The sequence below is a fragment of the Equus quagga genome, chromosome 6 (genome assembly GCF_021613505.1).
Source record: "Equus quagga isolate Etosha38 chromosome 6, UCLA_HA_Equagga_1.0, whole genome shotgun sequence".
Taxonomy (NCBI): Eukaryota; Metazoa; Chordata; class Mammalia; order Perissodactyla; family Equidae; genus Equus; species Equus quagga.
Window position 1 is genome coordinate 53,826,238 of NC_060272.1, and position 14,617 is coordinate 53,840,854.

Below are 14,617 nucleotides of genomic sequence, written 5' to 3' on the forward strand. Positions count from 1 at the left end.
TAATATTTTCTCAAATAACTGGGAATTGTTTCCAACACGTACGTTTCTAAAATTAAGTTGATTAAAGATGCTAAAAGGTGACTTTGAAGGAATGTGTTTTTTCACTAGTAAATCTATTATTTCTCACAATAGAAACACAGGGATTGTCTGCTAAATGCAACAAATTATGGGGAAAATAATTTCTTAGGAAAATAGCTCATTCCATGTCTATTTTGATGTTTGTTTTAATGCAGTTTATTTTAAGCTAGTTTGCTATTGATATTGAGCATCTGAGAGACTTGGGTAGATAATTAGTTACAGGAAATCTCTCTTTGCTCTCCAAACATCATGATCTTTATGTCCCAACACCAGCACACAAAAGAAAGCACAAAACATCTAGGACCCAGCAGATATGTAACTTGATCAAAACTTTTTCATTCTCTGGAGTTTCAGGGATACTAAAATCTCCTAAATAGCTGTCCTAGAGTCTCAGCAATTCATATTGTCCTCCAAATTGGGACAGAGCCACATCTAAGAACCATTAAGAAGAATTATATTAGAAATATTCAGGACATTAGAATTTTTAATAGAGTTCATTATGTATATCAACAGATGAATGCCTATGGCATGGATATATATTTTTGAAGAGTATCTAAAAAGAATATTAATAAGAATACACACATAGTTAAGTAAAACCATACGGAAACAAACAAATGATCATATCACCGTAACAAAAGTGATAACATTTACTCAATGTCATATCCAGTAAAGCATTCCATTATGATTTTATACTCTTAAGATTTAAATTTAAGATTGCCAAGCAATACCACAGACAACCGCATGCTTTATGTCAATCAGAAAGGAATATTAACTAAATACAATTTAGTGGATTATCCTCTAAATATATTATAAAGATTCCACTGTAATAAAGCTACTTGGAATAAATATGGTTTGTTATTTTAGATACTATTACTGTATTTGACTAAACTACCCTAGTACGTTTATCATTTACGAGAACTTTTTCTTCAATTTTCTTTAGCAGGCTCGTGAGATAGAAATCTCACTGCCCCGCTAAGTTAACTTTTACAGCTAATTTATTATGAGGCAGCTCTTCAAGACCGTAAAGTTAAGAAATGCTAACTTTTTAAGGTAGGTTTGCAAATCCTGCCCTCTTGACATCCATTCCAGATCACTGTAAGAGCGCAGAGGCTGCAGTAACAGACTAGGGGCTCAAGGAGGGGATTTCAGGAGGTACGAATTAGAGGACACTGGGCGGAAAAGGCGGCAGTGATGAAGAGCAACACAGCCACGACCCAGGGAGGGTCTGCTACACAACCAGCCCAGCAGCACTGCGGAATCTTCTTTTGGTGTACATGCTATTAATTAGTAAAAATGATCAAAGGGGATCCTTTTTGATGGTAGTTTTAGGGGACTATTATTGTCCATGATAAAGAGGTTACAGAATTATAAAATACTTACTTTTCGCTTAGAATATTATGTTTGTCTGCTGTCTCTGGATTCACCATCGTATAAGAACCTAGGGATTTTAGGTCTTAATTTTCTTATGCTGATGTTGCTTCTTTTCCTGTATGTGATTACCATCCCTTAAGGTACTCTCCAGCTTGAAGCCTGTTTCCATTATGTATGCCAACAAATAAAAGGACTCAGTAAAATTTGGGGTGAAAGTGAGGGAAAGGATATACTTTTTCCAAAAACTCTTTTCTCCTTTTTTGGGGGGTCAAATTTTAAAATTCAAGTATAACACACTTGTAATAAAGTGCATAAATCTTAGGTGCAGAGCTCAATGAACTTTGAAAGTGAAGACACCCTCACAGCCAGCTGCACCTCCACAGCCTCCCAGGGCCTCTCTGGACTTCCCCCACCCCCAAATGTAACCCCCTATTCTGAGTTCTATCACCATAAATTGGGTTGCCTGTTTTTGAGCTTCATAAAAATGGAATCATACAGTATGTACTCTTTCATGTCTGGCTTCTTCGTCTCAACGTTATTCCTGTGAGAGTTACCTATGTTCACTGTTGTAAGGATACTCAATCACAATATTCAATCGTATGATTTTGTCAAAATTTATTTATCTATTCTAGAACTGCATTGTCTGCAGTTTGGGGCTATTACGGAAAATGCCACCACGAGTATTCCTGAACATGTCTTTTGGAGCAGATATGTGTGTATTTCTGTTGGTTGGAAATGCTGGACATGTTCAGCTTTAGTAAACACTGCTAAACAGTTTTGCAAAGTGTTTTTCCCAATTTACATTCCCACGAGGAGTGCATGAGGGTTTCATTTGCTAATATCCTCACCAACACTTGATATTGACAGCTTCTTTTTTCTTCTTTTTTTAATTTTAGCCATTCTGGTGGGTGCAATAGCATATTCCTTTCCTTTTTATTTTTATTTTTGCATAAATGAATTACTTTTGGTTCTGCTTTTCATTGATATTTTTAGGAACATGAACCAGCAGTTTTTGTTTTTGAGAAGTGAAAGTATGTACTAGCCTTTTGATCCAGAAACTATTTGGCACAAAGATATTTTTATAATAGTAGCACTATTCATTAGTTTTCAAGTACATAACTTGCAGATAAATATGGGTAGAGAATTTATTATCTATCATCCAGCCAGCCCACTAACACTGGGAAACTCAAAATATGAAGGGGCTCGTCAGAATGGATGTTCTTGGAGGCAATGGGCTGGAGGGGGAGCTCTTTAAAAATTTACTGAGGGCTAGAATACATATATATTTATTATTTTGGACTGTGTATTTTATGGAACTTATTGAAATACTTCTTTAAATAGTAAGCTCCTACTGTATTTAAATGTATGCTTTTATTTATAACAAAGGGCCAAACATGATCTTTATTGTATATTCCTATTGCATGAAGTAAAGTATGCGTATAAATATGTCCACCTGTTTTGTATTATACAATCAGTTCATAGCAATGAGAATTCATTATATATGAAGCTAGGTTTCACTCCTAAAAAGTCTGTTATAGACTTCCTAAAAAAGAAATATAGTTTTACCACTTTCACGTAAAGAACACTTAGACTAACTGAAATACTCAGAGGATGACGTATTCTGGGTAATTAATTTTCTTGGAAGTAACTGGTTAACTGGAAAGTACACACACACACGCGCATACACGTCTGTAGTAGTGAGGACATTAGGAGGAATAAACTTCACAAAACCCAATTATCTTGTGGTTTGCGACATTTTGTCTTGTGATTTCAGCACTGAAAGTATTCTGATTAATCTTAAGTCTTCCCTTATTTGGGGTATGGTTAATCAAGACTTCCTTGTCCTATAAATATTTGTTGAGTGAATAAATAAATGTAAATAGATGTTTGTGGATACCTGGAAGCAGTGATTCTTTTATGAAATATTAGCACCCATTATTTTATCATTTCTGTATGTTCAACCAACATGTACTTTCTATGCTATTAATCTGTGCCATTCAAACAAAAAGATATGCTGGATTAAGGTAAACTCTCGTACAATTTTTATAAAATAACAAATTATCAATCAGTGGAAACAATAAAAACTTTTCTTTATGGTTCTCAATATTTTGACATAGTAAAAAATACTTTATTAAATACCTGTTAGGTTGCTATCTGCTCTAACTGGTGAAACAGTATTGCCAAGAAAAGAGAAGATACAGACCTTCCTGTTTTAAGGAATTCCCTTTCTCTTGAAGTAACCTCTCACTGCAGGGGAAAACAGTGATTCATGTATTTAGCAAAGACAATTCTCATTAGAAGAGTTTGTATTCTTGGATGCTGATGTGGAATTAAACTACTACTTTGGGTGACAATTTACTGTCATTTTATAATTAGCTTTTATGAATGAGAACAATTTCATGTCTTTCCTTTGAGAATTTAATGTTTTGTATTTCAAAGGAGCTTGGAACTACACATCTACCAGTGTGCATGTATAACAAGCATCTTAAACTTAACAGTTCAAAACCGAGCCCTAGATCCCCACACACACCATCCCCGTCTCTACCCAAGTCTTCCTCATCTCAGTAAAAGGCAACAGCCAACCCTATTCTTTCAGCTGTTCCGGCCACATACCTGGGAGTCATCTGTGACTCCTCTTTCTCTCACATCTCACACCTAGTCCGCTGGCGAATCCTCTCAGTTTCTGACAGTATCTGACCACCTCCAACCATCTCCACGCTTGGTCCTAGTCCAGCCACGGTTTTGTCTCACCTGGACCACTGCAGTAGCCTGCTAACTGGCCTCCCTGCTTCTCCCTCGCCCCCTGACAGTCCCCTCTCCACACAGCAGCCAGAGGAATCTATAAAAACATGTTGCAATTTGCAAGAAATATTTTAAAAAATATTGGCATGATTAAGTTTTTCAAAAGCCTGATTGAACTTCTAAGTTTCTAATTATTTTCAGGAATGAAATAGCATTTGTCTCTCTCATGTGTAACATGAATTATCACGCTTTTTCCTTCCTTGTACTCCTCCTCTATATCAACTTCTTGATTTTTGTTTAATTTTTGAGATAATATGAGAATTTAGGCCCTGTTTATTATTAAATTCACTATTTTTTATATTGTATATCTTTTTAAAAGCATTATTCTTGATATTTGAGTTTTAAGCATACTTACCACAATTATTTAGAGCTGATTCTGTGTTTAATTGCTTTCAATGCTCATTGCCAGTCCTTTTATGCCACAAGTTTCCCATTCTTAAGGAATTTTGATTCCTCTCTTTTATTTTTTTTAAAGATTTTATTTTTCCTTTTTCTCTCCAAAGCCCCCAAGTACACAGTTGTATATTTTTAGTTGTGGGTCTTTCTAGTTGTGGCATGTCGGCTGCCGCTTCAGCGTGGCTTGATGAGGGGTGCCATGTCTGCATCCAGGGTCCGACCCGGTGAAACCCTGGGCCGCCGAAGCAGAGCATGAGAAGTTAACCACTGGGCCACGGGGCCGGCCCCTGATTCCTCTCTTAATTGGCAGGAATATTTATACATATGCGCATATATATGTATGTGTGCACATGTGTGTATACACATTTACTTCAAAATTATTTTCAAAGAGGGTACTTAAGTGACATATATTGTGAATCTCTGAATATCTGAAAATGTCTCTCTGTCACCTTTGTACTTTGGCTGAGTACAGAATTTTTGGGTCACAACTTTTCCCTGCAAAACCCTGCAGATGTTGTTTCACTACCTTCCGGCATTTAATGTTTCAGGGACAACTAATGTAAGATTAACTTTTCTTTCTCTGACAATAGCTTGTTTTTTGTCTGCGTGTATGCTTTTAGGATATTTTGCTTTTGAAATGTTAAAATTCCATGAAGCTGTGGCGAGGTGCTTATTTCTTTTCATTAATTTGCCTGACTCAGTAAAGCTCTTTTGATCCACAGACTTGGGCCTGTCTTCAGCTCAGCACAGTTTTCTTGTGTTACTACTTTGGTTATTGTTTATGTGTCCTTTATGCAGCCTCTTCTTTGGGAATATCATTGGTTCATCCAGCATATATTTACTTACCATGTGCAAGTACCGTTCTACTTATTGGGATGACTCATGGCTCTGTATATTAGCTCTGTGCTCTGTTTTTATTGATCAGTTTCTTATGGTTTTTACTTCTTTATTTCTTCTACAATCTGGAATAACAAGTCAAGTTTTCCATTCACCTTAGTACTTAGACTTAAGACTGGATTGAGTCTGTTCTTTCAACTTTCAATGTAGATTTCAATTTTGGCATTGCATTTTTAGTTTTCTTATAATCTTTCCTTATTGCATTCAACTTCCTTATTATTTCTGCTTGCTTCTTAGCCAGATCCTTTTAAATCCATGTCTTATTTTCACATACTTCAAATTTCTTTGAATTTTGAGAACACAAAGCAGATGTTTTTTAAAAATCTGGTGTTTTCTGAGGAAAATATTCTAGCCCAGCAGCAACTTCTTCCCTTACATTTTGAATGCTTGTTACTCCGCCTTACTGCAGAATAATTTCATAGATCCCATGTTATTTAATTTTTTTGTGACCTTATTCTTGAACAATGAGATGGCTACACAAACTGTTCAGGAACAAAGCGGATGGATTCTCCTTGGTTGCATTTACTCTCCACTTTGTTATTATTAGAATTCTCCTCGAGGATTTTAAACTGGCGTTAGTAGTTGAACTAAATCTACAATGCTAGCTCAAGAACTCAGCAGGGAAGGAGTTGGAACTGTGGGCCGTCACAGCATGAGAACTTCATCTCCACATCATTTCTTATTTTGTTTGGAAAAGCCATTGCAATGGGGCCAGCTTTTGGCATTGGTTTTTGTTTGATCTCATCTTCAAGCCAAGTATAAGCTGGGACTGGTCTGGCCCCTTTCCCAGTGTTATTCCCCGTCCAGCTTTCTGCTTGTTGTAGTCACTACTTGAAAACTAGACCTCCCCATCCCACCTCCTCCCCAACATGGCTGCTTTCAATGGCTGCTGCTTGGCAGGGACAAAATGGAGGTCAAGAGATCTGTGCCTCACCAGCTCTAGGGCTCGCTCTTCTACTCCCTGCCTCTTCAATTAAGGGATGTAAGTATGATTCTGTTGGGTCTCATGCACTTAACTGCTAGTAATACTATTTCTTAGGAAGGTTTTTGAGTTATCTTTGGTACTGTCATTCATAGGAGTCACCTCACACTATATTTAGCATAAATTCTTCAAAGCTTCTTGCATGTCACTAGCACCTTTCCCTAATTTCTACTGTCACCTGGTTGTTTCACTGTTAACTGCTTTTTACTATTTTAATCATTTTAATCGGCATCTGGCGAAGACTGAGTTAGATGCCTGTGCTCACACAGTCTGGAAGTCAGGACTGTATTTCTAGGCTGCACTCAGCTGAAGTTGTCCTCTCATGGTCACTGATGCTGTGTGCTGAGTGATGAGCCCACTCATGCGCAAAGGACGAGTAACGGGCATTTTACTGCTCTCCCTTGAGATGCAGGCGTTCTTCACTTGGCTGTTTTCATCTTTCCTTCCTCTTAGCTCTATAATCTCAACTCAAGACATCTTCTCTCTTGGCTTGGGCTGTTCCTCTGTACAGATGACCACAGAAATACAGATATAGATATTGATACAGCTATGCAACCCTCTCTCTGGTCCTAAGTCCTAACCTTGCTCCCAAACTCCAGATTCACATCTTAAAATCTTCAAATATCATGCTTGACATTTTTACATAGGTGTCCCAGTAGTGAGAAAACATAATAACATCCAAACCAAACATCTGATTTCTCCACAAGTCTCTCCTCTTCCTGTGTTCTCTATTTCTGTCCTTGAGGACTTAGAAAACCTCACCATCGCTGTCCTCCCACATTCAATCAGTCACTGTGTTCTTTCCTGACCTCCAAATTGTCCCATCCTTTCCTTTTTCATTTCAATTACCCTGGTTTGGGTTCCTATCATTTCTCACCTGAATAAGTGAAGTAACTTTTTTTTTTAAAGATTGGCACCTGAGCTAACATCTGTTGCCAATCTTCTGTCTTTTTCCTCTTCTTCTTCTCCCCAAGGCCCCCCGTATGTAGTTATATATTCTAGTTGTAGGTACTTCTGGTTGCGCTGTGTTGGACACCACCTCAGCATGGGCTGATGAGTGGTGTCCAGTCCGCATCCAGGATCCGAACCGGTAGAACCCGGGGCCGCCAAAGTGGAGCGCGTGAACTTAACCACTCGGCCTTGGGGCCGACCCTAGCTGAAGTAATTTGATGATTTGATTTCCTGGCTTCCATTTCTCTCTGATACTTTCTCCCTCCATGGCTATGAAGCTTCCTAAGGAAGATCTAACCATACCACTCTCTTTCTCAATTGTGTTCACACTCCTCAGTGATTACAGAATACAGTTAGTATGGTCCTCAAGGCCCTCGCAGATTAACCTTCTCTCTACTTTTCATGCCCACCACCCACTGTCTCCAAGCCCATCCCAAAACTCTGAACTCTAGTCACTCTGGACTGTTTGCCATTCTCCAAACAGCCTTGTCTTCAAGCCTTCATCCTCTGCTCATAGGTTTCTTCTGTCTAGATCAGAGCTATACAAACTGTCTTCGCTTGTAATAAGCATGGGCTTGTTACTGGCCCATGATGAAATAAGTAACAGAAATTGACAGTAAGCATTTAGAAATTTGTATGGCAACTTGACAAAGTAACTTTATGTTTGCTGAATGTAATATGGGCTTGTATTTTGCATGTTATTTTTTACACCATTTTTTTTTTAGTAATTCATTTCTATTTTATTTTATAAAAGTATTGGTTCATGATCAATTAGAAAAAAACCTGGCCCCTCTCCACCGAAGGTTTGAGAAGCTCTGGTCAAGACTGCCCTTCTACTCCCATCCTTAGAGGTTACCAATTGAAACCGAGCTCATCCTTCATGGTCCAGCTCAAATGACACTTCCTCTGTGAGTTTTTCCCTAACTATCCAGTCTAGAAATTGCTCACACATTTGTCTACATAACCATAGCACTTTGTTTAAAACATTTCTGTGGCATTTTCCATGTTGTGTCTTTTATTACAACTATACATGTCTTCTTCCCTTGCTTAGTCATTGAAGGCAAGAACCCTTAGGAAAAATAGATATTCACTAAATGTCCACTGGATGAAACACCGTTATTATAGACTAAATACAAGGAATGGGGAAATTCTTTCCATTCTTTACATATGAGCAAAGTGGGTGTGCAGAATAAAGTCTAAGTTCCTTACCTGGCAACTACCTGCCTCTCAGCTTCAAGTCCTCGTCTGCATTCACACTAGGTGGTATCCTGCTTGTGACTGGCCCTCAGCTCATTCTTGAGACCACGCAGTCTCCTGCCTTTGTCTATGCTGTATCCTCTGCCGGGACATTGTTTTCACCCTCCTTTGGTTAATACTTGTGTGTCCTTCTAGATTCAGTTCATGTATGCTTCCCTTCAAAATCTATCCTAGAGTCCCCTTCCTCTGGGCTTCCACTGCACTCCATGCATTCCTCTGCCTAGACACTTACCATATTAAACTGAAATATTCTGGTCTGGTGACCATTTTCTCCACTCCTCAAGACTATAGTACAGGGACAATATCTTATTAATCTTTGTGTCCTCAGTGCCAAGCACAGTGCATGTCACGTGCCAGTGTTCAAAAACAGTATTTATCTGAACACAAGCTCATTTTGAAGCATTCAAGGAAAAAAAAGGAACATAATTGTTGGTTCATGGAGATATCATGTTAGCCGAAGCAATCAGAGAAAGGCTAATTTAGTTTAGCCTGAGAATAAAATTACTGATTGTAGATCAGAAAAACACTGGAGAGAAGACATGATTAAAATCAGTGGCTTTTTTTTGTAGAAATGGCTATTTTCTTTTGTTAGAGAATGCTGGAATCAGAGATTCAGATTCTGAACCGAGCATAATTGAAATAATTATAGACTTTATTATTCCGATGAGAAAATTCTTATTACTGATTCATAAAAGGTCTATTATCCAGGACTCTAAGATATTCCATATAGAATCCAGTCAAGAAGCAAAGGAAGATCACTGGGGACAGCTTTCCTAATTGAGAAGGATGACCTGTGCTGCAACAGAGGCACATGCTGAAGCAGACGTTAACATGGATGGCAACATTTCCTGTTCCTCAAATCTCAGCCCAGCCACTCGGAATCAAAGCGTGGGCCTGAAGCTGTGCTTTGGAAAGTCATCTCAAGTGATGATTTGCTAGTTCCTGGCCAGACTTTGTGCTCTTCACCAAGGAAACACCCATGGTTACTGGGATTGCACAGCAGTTCAAAACAGCTGTAAGTTATTAGTCAATTAGAACCCAACAGAACTGGCAGAAGATGCCAAAAAAGGAACCAATGTTTTCGTTACAATGTTAAGATTCATATTCTGCATGAGTCCCTGTAGCCAGTATCCTGTATCCTGGCCAGTAGCTGAATTTTTAACTAGCACTACCTCTCTAAATTGAGGACTAGATGGCCTACCTGAGCATAACACTTGTGTGGATTAAAAATGAAAATTCAATAAGGGAAACACTTGAGAATGCTGTGTGCCATTTGTATAATAAAGCAAAATGTTTTATGAGTAAAAGTCAGAATTACACTTTTTACATAATTGTAGCGTTGGAAGAAAATAACAGAGACCAGACAGATAAGAGGGACCTGAGCTTTGGGCTCAGACCTTGCTTCACTCGCCACATGACCCAGGACAAGTTACATCATCTTTCTAATCTTCAGTTCCCTCAGTATAAAGTAAGAACAAAATGTCCATATTTCATAAGATTGTGAGAATTGAAATAACTTACATGTTTCAGTTTCCTTATCTATCAAATGTAGAAAATAATACTTACTGCTTATTATAAAGATTAAATAGCACAATGAATGTAAAGTACTGGCCTGCAGTCCAGGCTGACGAATATTAGCAAGTACAACGAAGGTAAGGAGGAAGCTAATTCTTCTGCAGAGAATGCTACGTGCTAGGCACTGTTTTAAATAGTTTTCATGAGTTTATCTTCCTAACTGCCCTATTATCTATCATTCCCATTTTACAGTACCCAGGTTGTCTGGTTCCAGAGGTGGCACTATTAGTCATTAAGTGATGATGATGATGGAGGAGATCTTGACGATGAAGTTGATAATATAAGGCACCTAATAGAGTGCCTGGCACGTGGTAATTGCTCAAAAAATGCTTGCTATTATTAAAATGCTGGTATTATTTGTAAAGATTTCCAGAGATGAAAGTCATACATACACGTAGGTACTCACTCAAGGATTAAATTACTTTTATCCCCTTTCTTATATCTTAAAATTCTTTCTTGCTATTTTCTTTTTTTCAGATTTCCAGAAAAGAAGAGAATAACAACTTCCCTGGAATAATTACTCTATTTGAGGATATTTAGAAAGTTACTAACCCCAATCCCTTTACAGATTTTTTCTCTAGGAGCCAATTTCTGTTTTCCATCTATTTAATCTTATTTGTTGCTCTTCCTTGAGCCCTTCACAGTTTCCTTTTATTTCTCTCTTTTAAAAGTGAAAGCAAAACTGGACACTGTTTTCTGATACTGGTCTCACGACTGTGGGGTTTAGTAGGAGTCACTCCTTAATGCTAACCTTAATTCTAACCCAGCCTTAATTTGTGTTCTACAGTAAGAAGTCACAGTAATGGGTGTGACTTTTGTTCCTTTGGCTGATCTTGTAAATATAATCACTTATCTTAAAGGGTTGATGTGATGATTAAATGCAATGATGTTTGTAAAAGTAATTACAGAACGGTGTCCAATGAATATCAATCAAGACATTAACTAATACCAGATGAGGATTCGGATTCCTTCAATTAAAAATGTATTCCTGTATCCTTTCTAGTACTGTGAATCCTCCAATGGCCTGTCTGTCCACAGGGTAAAACCCAATGCCGTTTGCATGTTCTCATGGAATCCAGGGCTAGCCACGATCTGGCCCCTATGATTTTGCCAGCCTTGTCCCTGGCCATTGTCTCTCACCACATACATGCTCTTCGCAGTCACACTGCACAACTTGCCCTTGTACATGCTGTGTCTGATGTCTGGAATGCCCTGCCTTCTCAAGCACCTGGGAAATTCCTCAGCATCTTTCAAGAGTGAACTCAAGCATTACATTCTCCGTGAAGACTTTCCTCCTTCATCCCATAGCATCATGGGCATACTTCTCTACAGAACTTAAGAAATTATTTGCTTGTCTTCTTTGTGTTCCTTCTTTGAAGGCAGGGGTTACATTTTGCTTTTCTATCTCTAATACCCGGTATGCATTAAGAACTTAAGAAATGAATGAATGACTGAACTATACTCACTTTTCAGTCATAGGACAAGCACCATTTCCCACTACCCTCATCCCTGTGAACCTCATGTGGCTCTTATTCACCAATTGTCTTGCCCTGCAGCTCAGAGCCCAGCCTGCAGTTGCCCTCAATGCCCAAAGCAATGAGCACTTGTTAAGCGAGTGACTAAAGAAGAAAATTCAACCATTGAATTGTTCACACAGTTTATGTTGTTCACACAGTGTATATAAGATTTTATGCTGTTTTATCCTAAATAATCATATACGGATTTTAAAAAAGCAAATGACTTAATTCTTATATTCCTCAGATTTTGAAATTAGACATTTAGTTAATCATTATAGAGATCTTTCCTCTTCCTTTCCTCTTGGAAATGATAGAACTTTTCCTAATATCCTGATGGAGTTTAGATCTTTCAAAAAATGAGGCTTTCTCAGAGTTTGAGTTAAATGGTGGATTAAAACTATATCACAGGGGCGGGCCCAGTGGCACAGCAGTTAAGTGCGCACATTCCACATTGGCGGCCTGGGGTTCACCAGTTTGGATCCCGGACGTGGACATGGCACTGATTGGCAAGCCATGCTGTGGCAGGCGTCCCACATATAAAGTGGAGGAAGATGGGCACAGATGTTAGCTCAAGGCCAGTCTTCCTCAGCAAAAAGAGGAGGATTGGCAGCAGATGTTAGCTCAGGGCTAATCTTCCTCAAAAAAAAGGCTATATCACAGAATGTCTTACCCCCAATATCTAGCAAATAATAGTAAAATTTACCCCCAAAAGAATAATTATAAACAAGAACCAAAGAGGGAAATTGTATAACTGAAGGTAATCGACTTCAAACACTTCATGGAAAGGAAACAGAAGATTCTAGAGTAGAGTGGAGAAGCACGTCACTGCCCAGCTCCTAACCCTGCCCCTTCCTCCCCTGAAATGAGGCTTCTCCCTCTCTTTCGGGAAAATAATCTTACTTCATTTGTGATTTTAGAGAATACTTAGTCCTTCCTTAATTATCTGTGCAAATTGGCCAGAACACGATTTCAAATGTAAAATCTCTGAATCACAAGTCGTGGCTTAGAAAATAATGAAGCATCTTAATATTTTTAGGGGCAATGGCAATATTAACTGGTTCTGAGGCAACCACAGTCTAAAACTGCAATAAGGCAGGTAATGTGGGGCGGGGGAAGGTGGGAGGAGAAGCCAGGGGTCATAGAGAATGCAGCCTGGCTGATCCAAAATGCTCCTCTGTCTCTCCAGTCAATGACAGTAAAATGATTCGTAGGAAGAGAATTCTATTTGTGAATTTCTAGTAGAGGTAGGATGCTTACAGATCTCATATGTGGGGGATGAGGAAATATGGTGTCTTCTAGGGTTGCTGGTGAAATTACTGCTCCCTGGGCAGGAGGGAAGGTGAGGTTAAATATTTTTCCTTGGAAAACTCAACTAAGAAAGCAATGGAATGACCCGCAGGTTTATGCAAACATTTTGGCATTGATTAATTTTTCTGTCTAGCTGATCAGGGTTTGGATAACTTTCTCCAACAGTTTTGGGCCCATATTGTTTTCTTGGTCCATAAATGGAGGATTACCTGTAAATTATCCAGGATGATTCGGAGGGAGTGCACCTGCCTTCGAACAGCACCTGAAAACCTTTCATAGGTTGTGGCATCGTATTCACTCATCTGGATCTCCTTTAGCCTGAAATCAGAGGGGGCAAAAAAGACAACAGCTGAAATCATGCAATGTGGGTCTTTTACTTCCATTCATCTACTGCTAGACTCTTTGGTAATTCAGGTTGCCGTGGAGGAGAAAAGGCAAGCAGTGATGTCTCCAGCTAGGAGTTTCAAAGGAGGGGAATGTCCAGTGGTGTGCTGGTAAATGGTTAACAAGTCGCCCTCCAGGACAAAAAAAAGGCCCCGATTTGTAGTATTTGCTGATTTCTGTGGTGTAAATACTCCCACCACGATAGATTTCAAGCTACCGACAGTGAAGTCACTGAGAACTGAGTTAGAAAGAAATGTGTGCAATTGGCTCTCATAAGCCAGTGAGTCAGCTCTGTAGCACACCATTGCTATATTCCAAAGACATGTCACGATGTTGGCAGCTGGTCAGTTCATGTGGCAGGTTCCTAGAAGAGTTCCCATGGGCTGCTTTTTAAGACCAAGGACATAAATTTGGTTGACCAAGATAACAGCCAGGCCTGAACAATGTAATTTAATGTGTTGCTATGTAAAATATGAGGGTTTTCTGAAATTGCTGACTGTGTACTTTTAGTAGGATAACTGTGTTTTAATATAATTGTGGCTCTGAAATTCTATCCTCTCCCAGTACAGTGTTACTTTTGATCGCTTTTCATCATTTGCTTCCACTGTAGCCCCGCCAGTGCACTTGCAGTTCCCTGAACGCATCATGCGCCTGTGACTCGGAGCTCCTGTGTAGGCTCCTCTCCCATGTGGAGCTTCCTCTCCCTGCCTCTTCTCCTATAACTCCCACTTACTCTGCAAGACTCAAATCAACGATGACCTCCTCTAGGAAGCCTGCACTGATCCCCAAGTCTGTCTTCTGTGCTCCCGTATCACTTCACACTTAACTCTGTCAGAGCATTTACTACCCATGCTATAGTTGTCGGCCTCCTGTCTCTCCAACTAGGCTCCTTTAGGTAAAGGCTGAGTCTTTCTCATCTTTATACGTAGAGTGCTTAACATGGTACCTAGCATATCATAGGTGCTCCAAATAAATTGAAACGGATGACTGGATGACTGAAATAAAAATAAGACTCAGGATAATTTAAAATGCAGCCTCTTAAATTAATCAAAAGGTTCATTCACTGAGCGAACCTCTCTTGGGTTTTATAGTGTTATAT

The 14,617-nt window shown here is 39.0% G+C and overlaps 1 protein-coding gene across 2 annotated transcripts in view; it reads right to left on the reverse strand.

Moving 5' to 3' along the window:
* Nucleotides 1–14,617, reverse strand: part of VWA8 (von Willebrand factor A domain containing 8) — a 357,132-nt gene that overhangs the window by 24,702 nt on the left and 317,813 nt on the right. For both annotated transcript variants that reach the window (XM_046664107.1, XM_046664108.1), the window contains one exon: nt 13,344–13,452. In XM_046664107.1, coding sequence (XP_046520063.1) covers nt 13,344–13,452 — 109 coding nt within the window. The remainder of the gene's footprint in view (nt 1–13,343; nt 13,453–14,617) is intronic.